Source organism: Ictidomys tridecemlineatus, chromosome 2 (assembly GCF_052094955.1).
Source record: "Ictidomys tridecemlineatus isolate mIctTri1 chromosome 2, mIctTri1.hap1, whole genome shotgun sequence".
NCBI classification, from domain to species: Eukaryota; Metazoa; Chordata; class Mammalia; order Rodentia; family Sciuridae; genus Ictidomys; species Ictidomys tridecemlineatus.
Window position 1 is genome coordinate 175,884,146 of NC_135478.1, and position 24,624 is coordinate 175,908,769.

Sequence of the window (24,624 nt, forward strand, 5' to 3'; positions counted from 1 at the left end):
TAGTTGTAGATGAACGCGACTTTATTTACTTATTTTTATGTGGTGCTGAGGATTGAACCCAGTGCCTCACACATGCTAGGTGAGTGCTCTACTACTGAGCTATAACCCCAACCTCTTAACAGTTCTGTTTTGTTTTGTTTTTTTAACTTACCTACTACCACTGATAAAAGTAATGCCATCAAAACCAGAATCCCATGCTGGTGGGATAGGGGAGAGCACATGTTCAGCACGTGCCAGGTCTGGGGTTCAAATTCCCAGCAAGACCAGAAAATAATTAAAAGAAAAAGGGAAAACAAAACAAAACTGAAACCCTGGTTAGTTGCCTCTGGTAGTTCTATCAGACTTCAGAAAAAAACAGTCAAAGATAAACAGTCTTGGGGAAATTGGAAGTTACAGCATCTTCTCTAGAAAATTCAGTGACTGCATCTGCCCATATGAGGGAAGCATATTTTTCAATAATGGGATTTAAAACTTGAAGAGAGTAAAGTTACAAAGCTTAGGATCCTCTAAAAGTGAAATTTATCTGATCACAAAGACTTTGATGGTTGGTAGTTAGAAACAGTGGAGATCATTTCTGCTGTTACTGGTCATGCCTGCAATGCTATATACTTTATAAAGTCTTAGCCTTGCAGCTACTGATAAAAAAGGGCTGGGGAATATAGCTCAATTGGTAGAGTGCTTGCCTTGCATGCACAAAGCACTTGGTTCAATCCCCCAGAGACTCCAAAGGATGAGGTAGGAGGATTACAAATTCGAGGCCAGCCTGGGCAGCTCTATGAATCCATATCAAAATAAAAAATAAAAAGCTGGGGATGAAGCTCAGTTCAGTGATAGAGCACCCTTGAATTCAATCCCTAGTACTCCCCCCCACCCCACCCCCGCTGAAAAAAAAGTTTTTAGGTTCCTATAGATAATAATAATGAACTGCACATTTCAAAAAGATAGAAGAAAGGATTTTGAAAGTTTTCACCATAAAGGGTAGGAAGATGAATGTAGCTCTGAGATACAGTGCTTGCTTAGCAAGTGAGAGGCCCTGGGTTCAATCCCCAGCTAAATAAATAAATAAAATGGGATACACATGTTTAATCTGATCTAAGCATCACACAATATACATATATATGTATGAAAACATTACACAGTTCCCCACTAATATATACAATTTTATGTTTTTATGTTATCATTTAAAACATAGGGCTGTGCATGTGGTGCATGCCTGTAATCCCAGCAGATCAGGAGGCTGAGGCAAGAGGATCACAAGTTCAAAGTCAGACTCAGCAACTTAGCAAGACCCTGTATAAAAAAGTAAAAAAGTAAAAATAAAAAGGCTGGGGATGTGGTTCAGTGGTTGGCACCCCTGGGTTCAATCCCTAATACTAAAAAAATAATTAATTTGGGGACTAAGGGAGTTGCTCAGTGCCACAGCACTTGCCTAGCACGCACAAGGTCCTGGACTCAACCCCCGGCACCACAAAAAGTAAAATAAATTTTTAAAAACTGATATATTTAAGGTAGAAAACATAGTTATATATTTTTAAAACTATCTTCCTGTATATTAAGCGTTTCTTAAGATTTTCTACATAAAGCATCTTCTATCACATGCCTACCAAATATGCATATGATAAAATAGTACAGACCCATGTGTCATGTAAAAGTCTCCATTCAGAGAAAAAGAATGCAGTTTTTTCCTCCCAAGAAAGGAAAGATTAAAAATTAAGACTTTAATCTCTTTGAGGATTAGAAATTTTATCAGTCCCTAAATGGCTTATCTTCCCTGCAGTTCAGTAGTTTCAAAGACTATTGAATTAGAATCCAAGATTCTAATCCAGCACAAAGCTGGCTGAGACACTAAATGGATAAGTGACTTTTGTTGAGTAACTCCATCCTCAGGACTTCACTTCAGGGGAAATATGGAATGCTTTTAAGACAGTGGGTTTTCAAACTGTTCTAAGCTGCAGCCTCAGGGAACACTAAGTGGGCGTGGCTAGGACCAAGCTGTTAACTGCCAATTCTCCCAGATACTTCCTCCATTTTATATAGAAAGAGGTCTATTTAGATTTTACTGTAAAAATTCTGCTTTTTTTTCTTTTCTTTTTTTGGTACCAGGGATTGAACCCAAGGTGCTTAACTACTAAGCTACATCCCCAGCCCTTTTTACTTTTTTATTTTGAGACAGGGTCTTGCTAAGTTTCTTAGGGCCTCGCTAAATTGCTGAAGTTGGCTTTGAATTTGCAATTCTCCTGCCTCAGCCTCCTAAATCGCTAAAATTATAGGATTACACCACTGTGCCCGACAAAAGTTCTGCTCTTTAAATTTGTGCTTTTATAAAAGATGAAAAGCACAGCTCCAAGAGCTCTCTAAAGTCCCTACCACTTCATGCATCCTCAGTTCCACCAAGTGCAGTAAATTTCATCTGCAAAAGATGTAGTCAAATTTTACTTTGATTTTGCAATTAACATTAAGTAACATTTTTTTATGATAAAACTCAATATGTCTCATTCGTCTATCCCTGCAAAAAAAAAATTACCAATAGGATATTCTAGAAATAAAAATAACATGGTAAAATTTCCAGGGCTGGGGTTGTGGCTCAGCGGTAGAGCACTCGCCTCTCAAGTGTGAGACCCTGGGTTCGATCCTCAGCAACACATAAAAATAATTAAACAAAATAAAAGATATTGTGCCCATGTATAACTAAAAAAATTTAAAAAAAAAAAAAGATTCCCTATTCGGATGGCTGCAAGAGCCAGCAGGCAGCAGAAACAGTAACATCAATCTTTATACCCTGAATATCAGAAGGAGTGGCAGCACCTAGTGACCAAAGGAAATTTCCAGGCATACAAGTAAGGATTGCCAAAAGCCAGCAATCTCTTTTAAGCAGATTTTCCGTCTTTACTGTATCTCAACTAAACCTGTGCTTCTCAACTAAACCTGTAACCCTTAAATTTGTCCTCACTCTATATCTACTGAACCAGTCCATCCAGAGACACATCTACAAATATCAGCAGCACAGGAGATTAGGGGACCCACACTGTATGTCCAGCTAAAGTGAATGACAGTATTGTATCTTAAACATACCCAGGTTTAAAGCATTTGACAATATAATCCGGATATTCCCTCTTTTAGGCCACACAATTTAAAACCCTCACTTGAAAATTATGTCTAAAAATGTTTAGATTAATAACTTGCCCAAGAGATATGAAATAAATGCACTCTGGAATTGACAAACCACTTATTAATTTTAAGCACATTAGCAAAACCATTTAACTATATAAAGATATTTAATGGAGAACTTGATAAAAACACAGGTGACAAAACATTCACATATCTTAAGATTTATCTACTAAGGCTAAGAACTCAGGATAAGTCAAGATCTTTTTCCAGCCGCTGGGGTTGTAGCTCTGTGGTGAAGCACTTGGCTACCATGTGTGAGGCACTGGGTTTGATTCTCAGCACCACCTATAAATAAATAAATTAAATAAAGGTCCAACAACAACTAAAAAATATTTTTAAAATATCTTTTTCCAAAAAATTTCCCCTTGAATAAAAGTTTCCTAGTATTCCAGTCTTTACAAAGCTTTTCATATAATAGACCATTCCCTCAATCATCTTATTTTTTAATACAATAAAGACAAAAAAGACAGAGAGAAATAAACAACTGGAATACAGCAGTGATGGCTATGCTGGCTGATGGTAAAATAAACTGTGCCCTGAGTAACAAAGGGAGCATATATCCCTAGAGGAACATGGCCTGGTGGAGTCCTTGGCTGAGAAATGCTCCAAAGTTCAAAAAACTCAAGTCTGAAATCACTTAAATCAATACAAATGTGGGGGACTTAAGAGACATCAACCTAGCAAAACCAATTTTAAAAGTGGCAGATAAACTTAACACATTTTTGAAACTACTCCCCAAGGTATGACCAAGGTATGCTGTACACTAGCCTTTTTTCTAAAATCACTTTAAAACAGCCAGTTACTCATTAAACTGCAAGAGTAACAAACTCCACAAAATAAATGAAAGCAAAAACTCTCCCATTGTTTCGTAAACACTTAATTTGCAAAAATATAAGATATCTAAAACATAGAAGGGCAAAGTGGCACACACCTGTAAACATAGCCACTCAGGAGGTGGAGGCAGGAGAATCACAAGTTTGAGGCCACCTTGGACAACTTAGCAAGACGGTCTCAAAATAAAACACAAAAAGGGCCTGGAATCTAGTTCAGTGCTAAACCACCCCTGGGTTCAATCCCCAATACTATAACAACAACAATGTGTGTGTGTGTGTGTGTGTGTGTGTGAAAAATATCTAGTATCAACATCATGTATGGATTCAAGACATGCTGTATCTCCTAGCAGTATGGACTGAAATATATATCATGTGCTTTCTTTGTATTTTTCTGTAAACTTACCATTTTAAAAAATAAAGTGCAAAGCCATTTAAATGATTCAAAAAGCATTACTAAGGGTATTAATCATTTATGTTGCAAATGAAAAATGTCAGAATAAGGGTTGGACGTATGTAGCTCAATTGTGGAATGCTTTCCTCGCATGCAGGATGCCCTGGACTTAATTCCTGACACCACCCAAAAAAAAAAGGTGGGGGATATGAATAAAACATCTTCATAAAACAAAAGTGGGCTTTCTAAATTAGGATAGACACCGTCATGCAGAGAAAGGCATTGCTGCTGGAGGTGCAATGGACGTCAATACTGCTTTACAAGAGGTGATAAAGACCACCCTCATCCACAAAGGCCTTACACGTGGAATTCAAGAAACTGCCGAAGCCTTAAACAAGCACCAGGACCATCTTTGTGTACTTGCATCCAACTGTAATGAGCCCATGTATGTCAAATTGGTGGAGGCCCTTTGTTCTGAGCACCAAATCAACCTAATTAAGGATGATGACAACTAGGAGAATGGGTAGGCCTCTGTAAAACTGATTGGGAGGGCAAACCCTGTTAATGGTTGGTTGCGGTTGTGTACTGGTTAGGACTATGGCAAAGAATCTCAGGCCAAGGATGTCACTGAAGAGTACCTTCCAATAAAAGAAATGAGCAAATATATTTTTGGTTCACATTCCTCAAAAAAAAATAATTAAAAGATAAATAAATTAGGGTAGAACTTTGTGAATTTCAGTATATTTGTAACTAACTTAGTTGAATAATTATGCTATTTCACCTACATCCATAAATTTTGTATAATCAAATTGTCATAAAATTTTAATCTTAATCTTCTCACTGGGAAATTGAGGGGACTTATAAATAGGGCTAATTTATACTAAGGTACATAAAATACCTTAAGATACAAACTCAATCAGAAAAGTTCCCTTGGAGACGCACACAACTCCAAAACATAAAAGGGAAGAAATTCTCTGTCAATGACTATTTACATAAATGATTCTACGCCCGCCCCAGGAAACTAGATGAAGCTATTCTACCTTTACTCTTGGCTGGTAATAAGGCTTCTACAACTAAGGAAGGCTACAGACTTATGAAGAAAGGTCCAGCACTGTGGCACACATCTGTAATACCAGCTATTCAGGAGGTGGAGGCAGAAGAATTCCAAGTTCAAAGCCAGCCACAGCAATTCAGTTAGTCCTTTTCTCAAAATTAAATTTTAAAAGGGGCCTGGGGATATGGCTCAGCGATAAAGTGTCTCTGGGTTCAATCCCCAGTACCAAAGGAGAAAACATACACACACACATACACACCCACACACACACACACACACACACACACACCCACAGTGAAGATATCATCTCACACTATCAGGAGGATTTTTTTCAAATACTTAAAGAGGCTGAGGTGTAGCTCACTGGTAGAGCACTTGCCTAGCATGCAGAGGCCCTGGTTCCATCTCCATTACTGGGGGGGAAAAAATAGTAACAAGTATTAACAAGGATGTAGAGAAAAGGAACCCCTATACACTGCTGCTGGGAATGGAAATTAGTATAGCCATTACTGAAGCTCCTTGAAAACTAAAAAGAGAACTAGCATATGATCCAGTATCTCACTACTGGGTATAATCCAAAAGAAATAAAATCAGTACATCGAAGAGACATCTGCACTTCAATGTTTACTACAGCACTGTGTTCACAGTAGGAAAGAAATGGAAACACCTAAGTATTGCCATCAACTGGATGAATAGATAAAGAAAAATAAAATGTGGTACACATACACAATGGAATACTATTCAACCACAAAAAAAAAGTGAAATCCTATCATTTGGGACAACTTAAATAGAACTGAAGAGCATTATGTTAGGCAAAATATGCCAGGTACAGAAAGACAAGTACTGCATGATCTCACACACAAAAGCTGATCTCACAGAGGTTAAGTAGAATGGTGATTACCAGAGGCTGGAGAAAGTAGGAAAGAATTAGGTATGGGAAAAGGTTGATCAATGAGTTACAGTTACATTAGAATGAGAAGTTTTGGTGTGCTACTGACTACAAATAACACTAATGTGCTGTTCAAAAACCTAAAAGAAAGGATTTTGAATGTTTTCACCATAAAGAAATGACGAATGTTGGGACTGGGATTGTGGCTCAGTGGTAGAGTGCTTGCCTAGCACATGTGAGGAACTGGGTTTGATCCTCAGCACAACATAAAAATAAAAATAAAAGTTAAAAAAAAGAATGCTTCCGGGGCTAGGATTGTGGCTCAGCGGTAGAGCACTTGCCTAGCACGTGCAAGGCCCCGGGTTTGTACCTCAGCACCACGTATAAATAAATATATTCTGTCCTGTCCAACTACAAGTAAAAAATAATTAAAAAAAAAAAAAGAATACTTTAAAAAACTGATAAATGTTTGAGGAAGATATGTTTACCTCCCAACTTAAACATCACACAATGTACACACGTACTGAAACATAAACTGGTACCCCATTAATATACACAATTTTTGTTTTTATGTATCCACTGAACAATAAATTTAAAATTTTTTTTAAAAGACACTGATGGGCTGGTAAAGTGCTCGCCTAGCACATGTAAGACCCCGGGTTCGATCCTCAGCACCACATAAAAATAAATAAATAAAATGAAAGTATTGTGTCCAACTAAAAAAAATTTTTTTAAAGGTTACATATAATTGTTTACATAACACTCTCAAAGTGGCTAGTGACAGAGAACAGATCAGCAGCACTCACCACAGGTTGGGTTAAGGGGAAAGTATAACTATTAGAGGGTTACAAGTGACCCTTGTAATTCTATGTGGTGATAAAACAGTTCTGCATCCTGCTAGCTTTGAGTACACTAATCCACACAAATAATAAAATTTGATTGAAATACATACATGGAAGAAATGCATATAAAAACTGGTAAAAGTACAAATAGTTGTTCTTGAATTAAGAATAAGGGGTAGAATGCTTGCCTAGCATGCACAAGGTACAATACCTAGCACTGCAAAAAAAATAAAAAATAAAAATAAGGGGCTGGGGTCAGTGGCAGAGCACTTGCCTGGCATGTGTGGGGTGCTAGGTTTGATCCTTAATACATTTTTAAAAAAAGCAAATACAATGAAGGCATTCTGTCCACCTACAACTATAAAATTTTTCTTGCCTAGCATGCACAAGGCCCTGGGTTCAATCCCCAGCACCACCAAAAAAAAAAAAGAATAAATTGTGCCAGGCATGATGGCACATGCCTATAATCTCAGGAGCTTGGGAGGCTGCGGAAGTAGGATCCTGAGTTCAAAACCAGCTTCAGCAAAAGTGAGGCGCTGAGCAACTCAGTAAGACCCTGTCTCTAAATAAAATATAAAATACGGCTGGCGATGTGGCTCAGTGGTATAGTGCCCCTGGGTTTAATTCTCCAATATCCAAAAAGAAAAAAAGAATAAATTGTATCAATCTCAATTTTCTGGTCTATAATATTCTATATTTTGTAAGATACCATCATGGGAAGAGAACTGAATGAAAATACTGCAGTATTTTTGCAACTTCTGTGAATCAAATTATCCTAAAATAAAAAGTTTTAAAAGAAGTTCAAAAGTAAATTTACAGCCCAAAAGTTGAAACAGCTACTATGCCTAATAATGGATGAAGTGATAAACAAAAGGTGGTATTATTCAAGGTAATGGAATATTACTTGCAAAATAAAGGAATACAATACCAAAACATGCTACAAAAGGATGAACCTTAAAAACATTATGCTAAAGAAACAAACTAAATACAAGGTCACATATTACGAGATTCTGTTTAATATGAAATATCCAGAATAGGCAAGTTCATAGAAGCAGCAAGTACATCAGTAGTCATACATGGTGGCATATGCTGGGTAATCCCAGCTACTTAGGAGACTGAAGCTAGAAGTTGGCAAGTTCAAGTCAGCCTGTTACTTAGCAAGACCTTATCTCAAAATAAAATTAAAAAGGGTGGGGTTGTGGCTCAGTGGTAGAACGCTCACCTAGCACAAGTGAGTCACTGGGTTCCATCCCCAGTACCATATAAAAAAACTAAATAACTAAATAAACAAAATAATAGTATTGTGTCCATCTACAACTAAATATATATATATATATATATATATATATTTTTTTTTTTTTTTTTTTTTTTAAAGTTGGGGATGTAGCTCAGTGGTACAGCACTAGCTTAGCATGTCTGGGGGCCTAAATTCAACCCTTAGTTCAAGAAAGAAAGAAAGAGAAGAGAAGAGAAAAAGGTGAGGCAAAGAAAAGGCAGGCAGGAAGGCAGGCAGTGATTGCTGTGGTTAAAGGAAACAGAGTAACTGCTTTCTTCCTGGGGTGGTAAAATCTTTAGGGAATTAGATAATAGTTATAACTATACATACCTTGTGAAGGGACTAAAACTAAAAAAGTACCTTATTAGGCCTGTTTGTTGCCCAGGTTGGTCTAGAACTCACTGCACTCAAGGGATGCTCCCACCTCAACTTCCAAACTGTAGGAGTATACCACCACACCCAACTCACTACAAGATAAATTCAATATTATGGCAATTATGTCTCAATAAAAGACTTATGTGTTTGGGGATGTAGTTCAGTGGTAGAACACATACTTAGCATGCATGAAGCCCTGAGTTCAATTTCTACACTTCAAAAAGAGGGGGGAGGGAGTGATGGGGGGAATCAACAAATGAATGAACCTTAATTTTTTTTAATGTACATATTCAAATGCCCTAAGGTAAAAATCTATACCAAGCTATAAGATTTAGCTAAATCATAAAAATTCATGATTGAATGACACTAAAGTACTTCCCTGCTGCTTGCTACTCGCATTATAGTATTATTAATAATTAGCGAAATAAACTTACTGGAACAATATAACAAGATTTAAATTTTGACTTGGGTTGAAAGTATTCCTCAGTGGTAGAACATGGATGCATTTAGCATGTGCAAGGCTCTAAGTTCAATCCTTGGCACTGCAAAAATTAAAAATTTTGGCTCAACTAAATAGAGAATATTACTAACAATTAAAAAGAGTCTCTAAGAATTGACTTAACTCATAAAGCTCATGGACTTGAATGATCTAAAATTAATGATGAGCCAGCTTGCATATACAAGTAGAAAAATCACAAAAGTAGATCACACTGAACTGTGCCTGGTGGCATACACCCAGCTACTTGGGTAACTGGGTAATAACTAAATAAACAAAATAATAGCTTAGGTAGGAAGATCACCTGAGCCCAGGAATTCAAGAAAAGTCTGGATAACATAGCATTACCCAATCTCAAAAATAAATTTAAATTTTTTTTAAAAAGTAAATCACAATGCATCAAACCAAGCCCATACAGTCACATAATTACTTTACCATATTAATATTAATATAGTTTAAAATTAGACCAACTCCTTTTCTCCTCTGGAGACTTCATCAAAAAGCAAAAGCACTTGGTAGGCATCAGGAGAGCTGAATTCTGATCCAGACAAAGCTGTGCAACCTTAACTGGCAGAACTGTCTGTAAAGTGAGGAATACCTCAAGACCACAAGTCTCCTGTAGTCCCTCTAGTGTCACTCCGTGCATCCAATGCAAGTGACCTCATTTCTCACCTACAGACCAGCTCCCAATTTCTATTACTAATTCCCGTCTCCACAACCTATCCTTCACATATCAGTCAATGCTCTTTTAATAAAGAACCAGAGCCTTTCCCTTCCAGACATGAGCCTTCCATGACCGATGGGGCTCTACACACTCCAACTCCTGCTTCTGATCTACTTCTGAGTCACTCTGGCACCCTAACCTTGTCCCAGCCCACTCCTCCCCAGGCCTTTGCCACACTCTCATCTCCTCATTCTACCTTCTACTTAAATGTCACCTCCTCAGAGTTGAATAAGAACTCTGCTCCCAAGCTGCCTAGACTCAACCTAAAGATGGGCATGTTGTTAATACCCTATTTCTTAATGCCTATCTCATTAAGTATAAATGCACATAAGCAATCAGCAGTGACTGGCACAGTATTCAAATGTCATCTACACTAAGTATTACTGAAGGTGCCCCAAAATAATTCTTTCTAGTCCTAATCTGAAATTATCTTTCTTATTTGTCATCCTCTGTGGTTCTCCCACATCTCCATAAACATAAGCTTCATGAGGAGCAGTCTTGTTCAAAGCTCTCTCACAATTTCCTAAGGTAAATACTTATTTAACACATGAATAAATTTAATCAAGCAATTTTTTTTAGGGGGGAGAATACTAGGGATAGACCCCCAAACCTTGCACATGTAGCACAAGCACTCTACCACTGAGTTACCCCTGTCTGAAGCAATTATCTTAAATGTCTTTTTTCAAAGAAATGGTAGTACCTCAAAAATCAGTTGTGTATTTGGGGTGGGTCCCTTCTACTTGCTAATTACCTTGCAGTCAAGCCAGTTCATTTCATAACTAGTTGTTTTTGTTTAGTTCTGGTTTTGTTTTTGGTACCGAGGAATGAATTCAGGGGCACTTGACCACTGAGTCACAACCCCAGCCCTATTTTGTATGTTATTTAGAGACAGGGTCTCACTGAGTAGCTTAGCTCCTGGCTTTTGCTGAGGCTGGCTTTGAACTCTCAATCCTTCCTCAGCCTCCCTCAGCCTTGAGAGCTGCTGGGATTACAGGCCCTGGGTACCACAGAGCCCAGCAAATCCACTGTTTCAACACCTTAAAAATTCAATGGGGGGGGGGGCTGGGGTTGTGGCTCAGCAGCCTAGCATGTTTGAGTCCCTGGGTGTGATCCTCAGCACCACATAAAAATAAATAAATAAGGGGCTGAGGTTGTGGCTCAGTGGTAGAGTGCTCGCCTACCACTGCATGAGGCACTGGGTTCAATCCTCAGCACCACATAAAAATAAAATACGTAGTGTCTACCAAAAAAACTAAAAAATAAATACTTATAAAATAAATAAATAAATATAATAAAGGTATTGTGTCCAACTACAAATAAAAAATAAATATTTTTTAAATCCAATATCCAGTCAGAAGCAGTGCTGCACGCCAGTAATCAATCCCAATAACTCCAGGAGGACCTCAAGTTTGGTCAACAACTTAATGAGGCTCTAAGCAATTTCACAAGACCCAAGACCTTGTCTCAAAATAAAAAAAATAAAAAGGGCCAGGGCAGGGGTTGTGGCTAGGCGGTAGAGTGTTCACCTACCACATGCTTGGCCCTGGGCTCGATACTCAGCACAATCAATCAATCAATCAATAAGCAAGCAAGCCGTGTCCAACTACAACTAAAAAATAATGGGGGGGGGGGGCAAAGATGTAGTTCAGTGGTAAAGCACCCATGACTTCAATCTCCAGTACCGCAAAGCGGGGGCACAAAGCAGAGAGAACTCAATATCTAATATTTAATCTCTGGTCCTTCAAGTACTTAATAATAACAGGTGCTTTTCCCTAATAATTTTTAAAAGATATTTAAGAAGGTACTTAAATTCACATTTTGTGAACCCCTAAAAATACTTTCATACTTAGTTTTAAATGAAAAGCAAAAAGTCCAGTCATAAAAGATCAACACATAAGTAATGACTTTTGAAAGTTTTCCTAGATGCCACCAATGGATAGGAAATTAGCTAGGCATCAACCAACACGAAAAGGAAAAGTCTAGCAGTGCTGCAAGGTACCCCCCAAAGGAAACAAACAGAAATGCTTTCACAATTTTATTAAAGTGATAGTGATGCTAGACTATCGTTTCCCAAAGTACCAAAGTTACCACACAGGTTTCTTGCTCAAAAGAAAGAGCGAAACTACAAAACTGAGTAAGATGTAACAATGTTGAATGCTGGTAGATTAAGAGCTCAGCTAGAGGAAAGGGGGCCGACCCAGAGGCGCCCTGGAGTCTCCGAGCAGCTCTCCAGGAAAAGCTTCTCAGGCAGCGGCCGCCCAACTAGGATGCGAGGCCAGGCTGGAGGTGGCTGGCACTGGCACGTTCTGAAATATCACCAGGCTACAGATCCAGTCCCCAGCACAATGCGAGGGCAGCCCGCCCGCGCACACGCCCACCGCCCGGCGCAGCCGGAGACCCGATCGCGGCCGCCGCGCACTGAGTCACACTCGACCCAAGCAGAAAAGTTTCGAATAAAACCCGAGCGCCGAAACGCACAGGTCTGAGAGCTGAACTCGCGCCAGGAACACGCCCGAGGCAAACCACTTTGACAACCAGCTCGGTTTTCAGCAGAAAGGCCGAGAGGCGGGGACCCGGAGGAAGAGGAGGCGGTACACTCTCACACACTCGGGTCCTCTTCCTCTTTGGCCGGGTTGTCCAGGTGGGAGCCGCACAGCCGCCTCACGCTCGCACCCGATGCACCCGGAGTAGAAAGCCGGAGCCGCGGTCCCTCCCGAGAAGGGCCCGAGACCCCCGGACTAGCCGGGAGCGCAAGGGAGGGGCGCGCACGCCCGGCGCCTTCTCACCGACCCCCTCCCCGCTCGCCTCCGACGGCCTGAGCCACCCGCCAGCGGGGTCTGGGCTCCGGGGATGCTCCGCGGGCCGCCCGCGGGCCCAGGTGCCCCTCCCCCGCCCGCCGCCCCTCCCCCCGGTCGCCCGCGGGGCGCGCAAGAACCGAGCGCCGGCGTCCCGGGGGACTAGCCCGCCCGCCGGCCCGGAGAACCCGGCAACTTTCCTCTGCGCGGTCGCGAACTGCCCCCGACGGGGCGGGGGTGGGGGCCCGGGGATGAGCGCAGCGTGGACTCACTTTTTCGGATGTTTCTCTCTTTTCGGCCTCCGTTTTCGGGCCTGAATGGCCAGCACTAGGGAAAGACAAGACACACATTAACGGTCGGGCCGGCCGGCCTGAGGGGCCGCGTGGCTGGAAGGAGGGAACGCCGCGGGCCACTCACCTTTCCGGGAGCTCATCCTGACGCGGCGGAAGCTGGGCGGGGGGCTTCGCGGCGGCGGCGGCAGTGGCGACGCGGGAGCCCAGCCGAGCCGGGCTGCAGCCTCCACTAGCTCCGCCAGCCCGGAGGAGGCGGGAACCGCGCAGGCGCCGCCGCCGCCGCCGCTCCCGCGGGGGCCCAATAAGACCCGCCCCCGCCGGCCCCGCCCCCGCCCCGCCCCCACTCACCGGCCCTTGGTGGGGGGGGATCTGGACCCCCGCGCCGCGCCCCTGCCCCGAGCCCCGCGCCCACTCGGCCGGCCCACCTATGCAAAAGTGGCCACCTCCCACACTCACTGGCGTCCACTTACACCCACAGTCTCCCCCTCCCCAGCCCAAGGCTCGGGCCTCCGCTTCCTGAGCCCCTGCGGCCGGCCCAGGCCGAGCGCCTCCCTAAGCACCCGCCCCCTGCCCGCGCGACCCTCCCTTTGCAGCCACCGCCTCTCCCGTCCGCACCCCGGCCGGTCGCGCCGCACGCCTCTCCATGCGCCCTTCCTTGAGCCGCGCCTCCGCGGGTCTCACACCACCTCTCTTCCCGAGGCCTCTTCTCTCCTTTTGCTCCTCTACATCCTTGCATCCCCATGAGCGCCGCTTCCTCCCTTCTGGCGGGCGTGGAAAGGGCACTGGACCAAAAGCTGGGAAACCTGGGTCCTGGATTTGCTGTGTGACCTTGGAGAAGTCATTTTCTTTCACCTTTGCATACCCCAAGGGACGGCATGAGTTTAATGAAGGAAAAGATGCAGATAGCGTTGAAAGTAACATGAAGCTTCTGTACATTAAATGAAACCCAGCGTTGTAAATACCATGTGATAACAATTTACAATCACGCCAAGTAGTTATTTTCTCCATTTTGCAATGAAGAAACTGAGTCTTAGAGAGGTTAAATAGTTCACCCCAGCCAGGATCCAAATTCAGGCCTGTGTGGTTCCACTTTCCACTTAACCAGGCTACCTAATAAAAATGTGAATAAAGGGGCTGGGGATGTGGCTCAGGCGGTAGCGCGCTCACTCTGGCATGAGTGCGGCCTGGGTTCGATCCTCAGCACCACATACCAACAAAGATGTTGTGTCCTCCGAGAACTAAAAAAAAAATGAATATTAAAAAAAATTCTCTCTCTCTCTCCCCTCTCTTTAAAAAAAATGTGAATAAAGTTGATAGTGACATAAGAATGATAATCACAGTGTTCTCTTGTTTCTTTAAATAATTACAGTAGTTTTGAAAGATAATCATCTTGATCATTAACTAACTCCCTCCTCGGTTATACAACTGTTTCCTTAACCGACCAAATGGTTAATCTTACTCTAAAAATATTAAGCCCAACAAAACATGCTGCTGGAATTGAGATTTTACTTTCTCAAGTATTTTATCTTCAAAACTATCAAACCTACTGAAAAGTATAGTGAGCAGCCATAAACAAATTAACACATTTTAATCAGTTTTTAACATTTCTCCACATTTCTTTTCTGTATGTGTGTATGGTTTATTTTGCTGAATCATTTGAGGTTTTTTGTAGACACTGTTGCCTTCTACCACTAAGTACTTCTCTCCTACATAATAAGAATTCCATTATCACTCAAAAAATTTAATACTAATACATATTCACATTTTCAATATATCCCCATAATATCCTTTTTAGCTGATGTTTTTTCCCACTCCAGGATGCAATCAAGCATCATTCATTGCATTTAGTTGGCATGATTTTTTAAGCTTCTTTAGCCTAGAATAATCCCTGGGTTTTTGTTTGTGTTTGGGGGGAGAAAGGGGAGTTTCTTTCATAACATTGGCTTTTTTAAAGAATCTCATTCTACTGTTTTGCAGAATGCTTCTCAATTTGGATTTTCTGTTTCCATATAAATAAATTTGTCAGGAATACTTATGGATGATATGTTTCCATCTTAGTACATCAAGATGTGACATCAGTTTATTCCATTATTGGTGATGATACATTTCATCATTTCTTCATAGTAAAACTACCCTTTCCCCCTTTGTTTTTTTTTTTAATATTTTATTTACATTTTAGTTTTTGGTAGACACAATATCTTTGTTTGTATGTGGTGCTGAGGATCCAACCCAGGCTACACCCAGGCCAGGCTAGCGCTCTACCGCTTGAGCCACATCCCCAGCCCCCCCTTTCCCCCTTTGTATTTAAAAAGTAGTCTATGTGGAAATTAGTCAAAGGATTTAAATAGACATTTCTCCAAAAACATAAGGTGAGTCAACAAACACTTGACAAGATGATCAATAACACTAGTCATTACAAAACACAAAGCAAAACCACAATGAAATACCACTTCACACCTGCTAAGATAAGAACAATTTTTTAATAGAAAAATATAAGCTGGGTGCAGTGGCTCACATAGGTAATCCCAGAAATTTTGGAGACTAAACCAGAAGGATCCCAAGTTTGAGGTCACATGAAAAATTTAGCAAGATCCTGTCTCAAAAAAATAAAATGGGCCAAGGATATAGCAGTGGTAAACATGCCTGAGTTTAGCCCCTGTACTGCAAAAGAAAAGGGAGGGTGGGCAGGAGGAAGAAAAGGAAAATACTTGTTGGTTAGAATTTTGGAACCCTCACATAATTGGACAGATTGGAACCTTCCCATATAGCTGGTAGGAATGTAAAATGGTGCAGTTACTATGGAAAAGTTTGTCCATCCCTTAGAAGGCTAATCATAAATTACCAGCAATTCCCTCTCCTGGATATAAATACACAAGAATTGAAAACATGTCATCAAACAAATCTTTGTACACAAATTTTCATAGCTATAGTTGTCACGGTAGCCAAAATGTGAAAACAACCCAAGTGTCCATCCACAAATGAATAAACAAATTGTGGTACATACATGTAATGAAATATTTTTTAGCCATAAAAAGTAATGAAGGGGCTGGTGTTGTAGCTCAATGATAAAGCACTTGCCTAGCACATGTGAGATACTGGGTCCAATCCTCAGCACCACATAAAAATAAATAAATAAAACAAAGGTATTATGGCCATCTATGACTAAAAAAAAAAAAAATTTAAAGTAGGGCTTGGGCTGTAGCTCAGTCATAGAGCACTTGCCTAGTATGTGAGAGACACTGGATTCAATCCCCAGTACCACGTAAAACTAAATAAAAAAAAAAATAAAGGTATTGTGTCCATCTACAACTAAAAATATTAAATAATAATAATGATAATGATGATATGAAGGGGCCTGGGGTTGTGGTTCAGGGGTAGAGCACTTGCCTAGCACATACAAGGCACTGGATTCAATCCTCAGCACCACATAAAAAAATAAAATTGTAAAAAAATAATGAAGTACTGACATAATACGATACTATTCATTCATAAAAAGGAACAAAGTACTGGGGTTGGGACGTAGTTCAGTGGTAGAGCATATTAGAGCATATGCAAGGCCCTGGGTACAATCACCAGAACAACAACAAAAAAAAAGTACAGACACATGCTACAATACAAACCCTGAAAATATTATGCTAAGTGAAAGAAGCCAAACACACTAAAGGTCACAAGTTGGATAATTCCATTTATATGAAATACAGAATAGTCAAATCTACAGAAAGTAGATTGGTGGTTGCTAGCACCTGAGGTAAAAGGAAAAAGGAGAAACAATTGCCTAATGGGTACCATTTGATATGACAAAATATTTTGAAGCTATTTTAAATAGAGGTGATGGTAACACAACATTGTGAATATACTAAATACCACTGAATTTTTTTTAGTTGTAGTTGGACACAGTACCTTTATTTTTTTATTATTTATTTTTATGTGATGCTGAAGATCGAACCCAGCACCTTGCACATGCTAGGCGAGCGCTCTACCTCTGAGCCACAACCCCAGTCCCCAATCACTGAATTGTTTACTTTAAAATTGTTCATTACATGTTATAGAAATTTCACCTCAAAAAAAAAAAAAAAGTTGTCAGTGGGATAATACTTTGAGATTTTGTGAATATCTTTTCCCTTTTCCCTAACAATCTTTTAATGGGTTAGCTTCCATTGATGTTGCTTGCTTAAATCAACCATCGTGACTATCCTCCAACTCTTTTCTTATTTACTTTTTTTACTTAGTTTTTTTGTTTGTTTTGTTTTGTTTTGTTTTTTCCTTGTAGTTCTAGAAATGAGCCCAGGTCGTAGATAAATCTTTATTGGTGAGCTACACTCCCAGACCAGCCATCCTATCTATGGAAATTAAATCACATTCAAGTGTTTGGAGGGGTAGGGACACAAGTGCATACTGAGTACTCAACCAGGGCCTCCTTTACAATAAACACTGACTCAACTCTTCTCCTCAACAACACCTCCAGCCCCAGTGACATTCTTTTGTAAGGAAGAATTTTTTTAGAGGTGGGGATGAAGCTCAGTAGTATAGTTCCTCCCTAGCATACTTGAGGCTCTGGCTTCTATCCCCAGCACTGCAAAAATAAAATAAAGAACAAGAAATTTCATTTTCTCCATCCACCTACTTTGTCATTCTTTGTTTTTGGCATTTATACTTTTGGTATCAACACTGACAGTACTTACTGTCACTTTTTATTTTTCCTTTCTCTTCTTTTCCTTTTATGCTTAAATTGTCTCAAATCTGACCGGGGAGATTAACTTTGCAGTGTTCTTTAGATATGGCCCATTCGTTTTTTAAGCACCCCTTTCCTTTCTGGCACAAGATGTTCCAGGAAACTGTGGCCTCCCTAATTCAATCTCAGAACCAGCCATTTCTTCAGTCGTGGCTGCTTCTAGGAGGTAGTCAGAAGCATTGAAGTAAAAAAAAAAAAAAAAAAAAAAAAAAAATCTGAGTTTGAAGCCAGTTTAGTTTATTATTTTTGAACAGTTTATAGAGATACAACTTATACACAACATGATTCACCCATTTAAAGTATAAAATCCAATAGCATTTAGTATATTCATAGAGTTAGGTAACCACCATTACAATCTAATTATTTTAGTATATTTTAAATAAAATTTTTATTTAAAAGTTTTAGATTTCCATGGCTGGATGCAGTGGCACACACCTCTAATCTCAGCAGCTCAGGAGGCTAAGACAGGAGGATTGGGAGTTCAAAGCTAGCCTCAGCAATGGCAAGGCACTAAGCAAGTCAGTGAGATCCTGTCTCTAAATAAAATACAAAATAGGGCTGGGGATGTGGCTAGATGGTTGAGTGACCCTGAGTTCAATCCCTTGTACCAAAAAAAAAAAAAAAAAAAAAAGTTTTAGATTTCCAGAAAAGTTGCGAATTAGTACAGAGAGTCCTCACATACCCCTCATATTCCCTAATGTTAACATCTTACTTTAACTATATATAACATTTTTTTTTCTTCCCCACATTTTTTATTGGTACAGTATAATCATACATGATGATAGGATTTGTTGTTACACATCTCTACACAATCTAATTTTTAAACATTTTTGTTCCCCCTAAAATTAATTTCATATCCATCAGTAGTCACTCCCCATTTTCCCTCTCCTAGGCCTAGGCAACCACTAATGAATTTACCTCCTTGTCTCTATACATCAGCCTGATCAGGACAGTTCATATAAATAGTATCATATACTAAGTGGGCTTTTGTGACCAGCCTCTTTCCCTCAGCCTAATGTTGAAAGCCCCTTTGGCTATTTAACTTTTGCATAACCTTGGGTAAGTTACTTAATTACAACATCTGAAAAAAATGGAAACAATATTGATACCAATCTTCACACATCAGTACTTTAACCAAATAAGATAAGTAAATCTTCAATACATAGTAGTAAATAAAATTAGCTGAGAAATATGTAGCCAAGCAGGCATTATTTTAGGTACTGAGTCTACAGCAGTGAATGAAGTACATGAAAACTTCCCTGCCCCCATGGAGCTTGCATTCTACTGCCAGGAGACAGAAAATAAACAAGTGAAACACAAAGCATGTTTAATAGATGGTGATGAATTTCTTTTATTTTCTTTTTCATTGCTTTTTTTTTTTTTTCTTTCCTGTGCTGGAGATTGAACCCAGGACCATGTCCATGCTATGCATGCACTCTACCACTAAGCTATACCCTCAGCCTGATAATATCTGTGGGAAAAAAAAAAAGACTAAAATCCAGCAACCTGCTGGAAAGATGGTCTGAAAAGAGAAGGCAATTTGTGTGTGTGTGTGTGTGTGTGTGTGTGTGTGTGTGTGTGTGTTGCTGGAGATTGAACTCAGGGCCTTATGCATGCAAGGAAAGCACTCTACTAACTGAGCTATATCACCATAACATTTAATTAAAGAGCTAAAGGCTTTCCTAGTGATCAGGGAAATTAAAATCAAAGTACATTGAAAGTTCATCTCACTCCAGTTAGAATGCCAATCATCAAGAATACAAATAGTAGGGGCTGGGTTTGTGGCTCAGTGGTAGAGTGCTCACATAGCATGCGTGAGGCACTGGGTTTGATCCTCAGTACCACATTAAAATAAAAAATAAAGATATTCTATCCCCCTAAAACTAAAAAATAAATGTTAAAAAAAAGAATACAAAATAATAGCCAGGCACAGTGGCTCACACCTGTAATTCCAGTGGCTCAGGAGACTGAGACAGGAGGACTGCGAGTTCAAAGGCAGCCTCTGCAATGGCAAGGCACTAAACAAGTCAGTGAGACCCTGTCTCTAAATAAAATACAAAATAGGGCTAGGGATGTGGCATAGTGGTTGAGTGCCCCTGAGTTCAATCCCCAGTACCAAAAAGAACACAAATAATAATAAATATTGGTGGGGTTGTGGGGGAAAAGGTACACTCATACATTGCTGTGGGGACTGCAAATTAGTACAACCATTTTGGAAAGTATGAAGATTCCTCAAAAGACTAGGAATAAGTGGGGTGTGGTGGCACATGCCTGTAATCCCAGCAACCTGGGAGATCGAGACAGGAGGATTGCAAGTTCAAAGCCAGCCTCAGCAAAAGCAAGGCACTAAGCAATTCAGTGAGACCCTGTCTCTAGGGATGGGGATATGGATCAGTGGTTGAGTGCCCCTGAATTTAATCCCCAGTTCCAAAAAAAAAAAAAAAAAGACAGAGCCACCATATGACCCAGCTATCCCCAATCCTTAGTATTTATCCAAAATATCCCCCACTATCATTAGTATTTATCCAAAAAAAAAAAAAAAAAACTAAAATCAGCACACTACAGTGAAACAGGCCCATCAACATTTATGGTAATACATAAACACAGCCAAACTATGGAACCAGCCTAGGTGCCTATCAACAGATGAATGGGTAAAGAAAATGTACACACACACACACACACACACACACACACACACACACAAGTATATTGGAGTTTTACTCAGCTATAAAAAAGAATGAGGGTTTGGGATTTGGCTCAGCAGTAGAGCACTCGCCTAGCATGTGCGGGGCCCTGGGTTTGATCCTCAGCATCAAATAAAAATAAAGAGATAAAATAAAGATATTTTTAAAAAGAAGAAGAAGAATGAAATTATGGCATTTGCTGGTAAATGGATGGAGCTAGAGAACATCAGCTAAGTGAAATAAGCCAGACTCAGAAAGTCAACTGTCAAATGTTTTGTCTCATATGCAGAAGTTGAAGCAAAATAAGGAAAAAGGGGGTGGGGGGAAAGGTGGGATTCCACAAAAATAGAAAGTGGAAATCAGTGGAGTAGAGGAAGGGAGTTGAAGGGGAGAGGGGAGGGACAGAAAAAGGGAAGAACTGTGGAATTTTAATTGTCAAAATTATGCTATTTACATATATGAATACACCACAGTGAATTCCATCTTTATGTATACCTATAAAGCACCAATTTATGGGCTGGGGCTCAGCGGTAGAGCATTTGCCTTGCATGTATGAGGCACTGGGTTTGATCCTCAGCACCACATAAAAATAACAAAATAAAGGTATTATGTCCATATACAACTAATATATATATATATATATATATATAGCACCAATTTAAAATAAATAAATAAATAGGAGGATGATCAATAGAGTAGAAGAATGGGAACAACGAGAGGAAGGAAGGGAGAGAAAGAAGAAGCACTAGGGACTAAATGGAGTAAGTTATATTCCATGCATTTATGATTATGTCAAAGTGAACCCTACTATTATGTATAACTATAATGCACTAATAAAAAGAAACATTTTGGGGCTGGGGATATAGTTCAGTTGGTAGAGTGCTTGCCTTGCATGCACAAGGCCCTGGGTTCAATCCTCAGCACCACCTAAAAATAAATAAATAAAATAAAAGTATTTATAACTAAAAAAAGAAGAAGAAGAAGAAGAAAAAACCTAAAACTCCTTTTTTTTTTTTTTTCTGGTACTGGGGATTGAACTCAGAAGTGTTCTACCTCAGAGGTATATCCCCAGCCTCTTTTTTATTTTTTATTTTTTTTGGTACTGCAGATTGAACTCAGGGACACTCAACCACTGAGCCACATCCCCAGCCCTATTTTGTGTTTTATTTAGAGACAGGGTCTCACCGAGTTGCTTAGCACCTTGCTGTTGCTAAGGCTGGCTTTGAATTCATTATTCTCCTGTCTCAGCCTCTTGAGCCATTGGGATTACAAGTATGCATCACCATGCCTGGCTCCCCAGCCCTTTTTATTATTTTATTTTTTGAGTACCAGAGATTGAATCTAGAGGTGCTTAATATAACTACTGAGTCACATCTCCAAAAACACATACACACCACCCATCCCCCCTTTTTTTTTTTTTTTTTTTTTTTGAGACAGGATCTGGCTAAGTTTTTAGGCCTCACCAAATTTTAGGCAAATTTTGAATTTGGGATTCTATAGCCTCAGTCTCCAAAAGCTACTGGGATTACAGGCATGCACTACCACACCAGGCTTTATTTTACTTTTGAGCTGGTTGGGCTAAATTACTAAGGTTGACCTCAAACTTGCAATCCTCTTGCCTTGGACTCCCAAGTTGCTGGGATTATAGGTGTGTCCTTCTGGCCCTTAAGGCTACCTTGCAGGTCCTTTCTAATTCTGTAAATTAGGAGAGGATCACATTCACTACCTATAATATTTATAATTGCTTTTAATTTATTGAATTAAAATTAAAATTATCCCAGTGTGGTGGTGCACACCTATAATCCCAGAGCCGTGGGAGGCTGAGCCAGAAGGATCTCAAGTTCGAGGCCAGCCTCAGAAATTTAGCAAGAACCTTTCTCAAAATAAAAATAAAAAGGCTAAAGTCAGTCAGTGGTAAAACACCCCTGGGTTGTATCCTCAGGACAGGAAGAAGAAAGGATGGGAGGAAGGAAAAAGAGAAGGAAAGGAAGGAAAGAAAGAAACAAAGTATGATTCCTAAATTTTTATTCTAACATCATTATTGCTATATTCAACAAATTAGTTAAGTGGATATAGTTAAGAATGGAAAGTATTAAAAGCTGGGTATGGTGGTGAACATCTGTAATCACAGCCACTCAGGAAGCTGAGGCAGGAAGAGGATCACAAGTTTGAGGCCAGCCTCAGCAATTTAGTGAAGCCCTCAGCAACTCAGCAAGACCATGTGTTAAAAATAAAACATTAAAAAATGGACTGGGAGTGACTCAGCGGTAGAGGGCTCACCTAGAACATGTGAGGCCCTGGGTTCAATCCTCAGCACCACATAAAAATAAAATTTAAGGGATGGGGCTGTTGCTCAGTGGTAGAACGCTTGCCTAGCTTGGGTGAGGCACTGGGTTCGATCCCCTGCACCACATAAAAATAAACAAATAAAATAAAGGTATTGTTTCCATCTACAACTAAAAATATATTTTAAAAAAACAAAATTTAAAAAAGGTATTAAAAATGGGCTTGGGATGTGACTCAGTGGTTAAGCACCCCTGGGTTCAATCCCTGGTACAAAAAAAAAAAAAAAAAAAAAAAAAAAAAAGTATCATATAGTTTTAGAACTGAACATATTTTGGTCTCCCAATTCAAAAGTGAAAATGGGCAGAACATACAAAATTTTCCCCATTCTAGTACAATGGAACCCAAGACATCCACATAATATTAATTTTTACCAAATGCAATAGAAAATGAAAAGAATATTTTAAAACCAATTATACTCAGATATTTCCAAGTGGAGTCATTAAATCATGTTGTATCTTAGAAGGTATGTTTAGTATGTCACAAAATTGGAAAAAGACTTCAGAGATAGCTGGCTCATAGAGGCACACACCAGCAAATCCCAGCTACTCAGGAGGTTGAGATAGGAGGATCACAAGCTCAAGGCCAGCCTGGGCAATTTAGTGAGACTCTGTCTCAAAATTCATTAAAAGCACTGGGGTGCGGCCAGGGTTGTGGCTCAGGGATAGAGTACTTGCCTAGCATGCATGAGGCATTGGGTTCAATCCCCGCACCACATAAAAATAAACAAATAAAATAAAGGTATTGTGTCTATCTACAACTAAGAAGAAAAAATTAAAAAATAAAAAAGGGCTGGGGTGGTAGGGTGTCCTGGATTCAATCCCCAATCCCCAGTACAAAAAAAAAAAAAAAAAAAAAAGACTTCAGGGGTTATACAATTCATCATCTTGGGGCCTTTAATAAATGAGAAACTTAACCTCCTTTTAAAAATTCCCAAGGCTTCTAAACTTAGGAAATGTCATATATATATCCTCAGCACTGCATAAAAATAAACAAATAAAATAAAGTGTTTTTTAAAATTAATTATATATATATATTGTAGATGGATACAACGCATTTATTTAATTTGTTTATTTAAAAAATATTTTTATTGGGGGCTGGGGGTATAGCTCAGCTGGTAGAGTGCTTGCCTTGCATGCACAAGGCCCTGGGTTCTATCCCCAGCACCGCCAAAAAAAAAAAAAAAAAAAAAAAATTACTAAAAAATATTTTTAGTTATACATGGGCATGATATCTCTACTTTGTTTATTTACTTTCATGTGGTGCTGAGGATTGAACCCAGTGCCTCACATGTGCAAGGCAAGTGCTCTACCACTGAGCCACAACCTCGGTCTCAGGAAATGTCTCTTTTTATCTATCATTTTCCATTATGAAGTTTAAACCTGTTTTTATTACTTCATTTGAGAGTATTTCTCAATGATACTAGCACTATTGTAACACCACTAATTTCACAATAGAAGTTAGTACAGGGGCTGGAGTTGTGGCTCAGTGGTAGAGTGCTTGCCTAGTATATGTGAGGCACTGGGTTCCATCCTCAGCACTGCATAAAAATAAACAAATCAAATAAAGTGTTTTTTAAATTATTTATTTATTTATTTATTTAAGTTAGTATAGAGGGCTGGGGCTGGGGCTCAGCGGTAGTGCATTTGCCTGGCATGTGTGAGGCATTGGGCTCGATTCTAAGCACCGCATATAAATAAATAGTCTGTCAACAACTTGGAAAAAAAAA

At 39.8% G+C, this 24,624-nt stretch overlaps 1 protein-coding gene and 1 pseudogene across 9 annotated transcripts in view; one reads left to right on the forward strand and one right to left on the reverse strand.

Moving 5' to 3' along the window:
• Positions 1 to 13,904, reverse strand: part of Srpk2 (SRSF protein kinase 2) — a 227,807-nt gene extending 213,903 nt beyond the window's left edge. For 3 of the 9 annotated variants that reach the window (XM_078040210.1, XM_078040209.1, XM_078040207.1), the window contains exons 1-2: positions 13,752 to 13,904; positions 13,116 to 13,170 (exon numbers count right to left, since the gene is read on the reverse strand). In XM_078040210.1, coding sequence (XP_077896336.1) covers positions 13,116 to 13,170; positions 13,752 to 13,878 — 182 coding nt within the window. In that variant the 5' untranslated portion in view covers positions 13,879 to 13,904. Of the gene's footprint in view, positions 1 to 13,115; positions 13,171 to 13,260; positions 13,417 to 13,751 lie in introns of those variants that run through there. The other 6 variants (XM_078040212.1, XM_078040208.1, XM_078040217.1 and 3 more) reach the window with 4 other exon arrangements.
• LOC101955159 (small ribosomal subunit protein eS12 pseudogene) lies at positions 4,668 to 5,093 on the forward strand (annotated as a pseudogene).
• Positions 13,905 to 24,624: the final 10,720 nt, after the last annotated feature.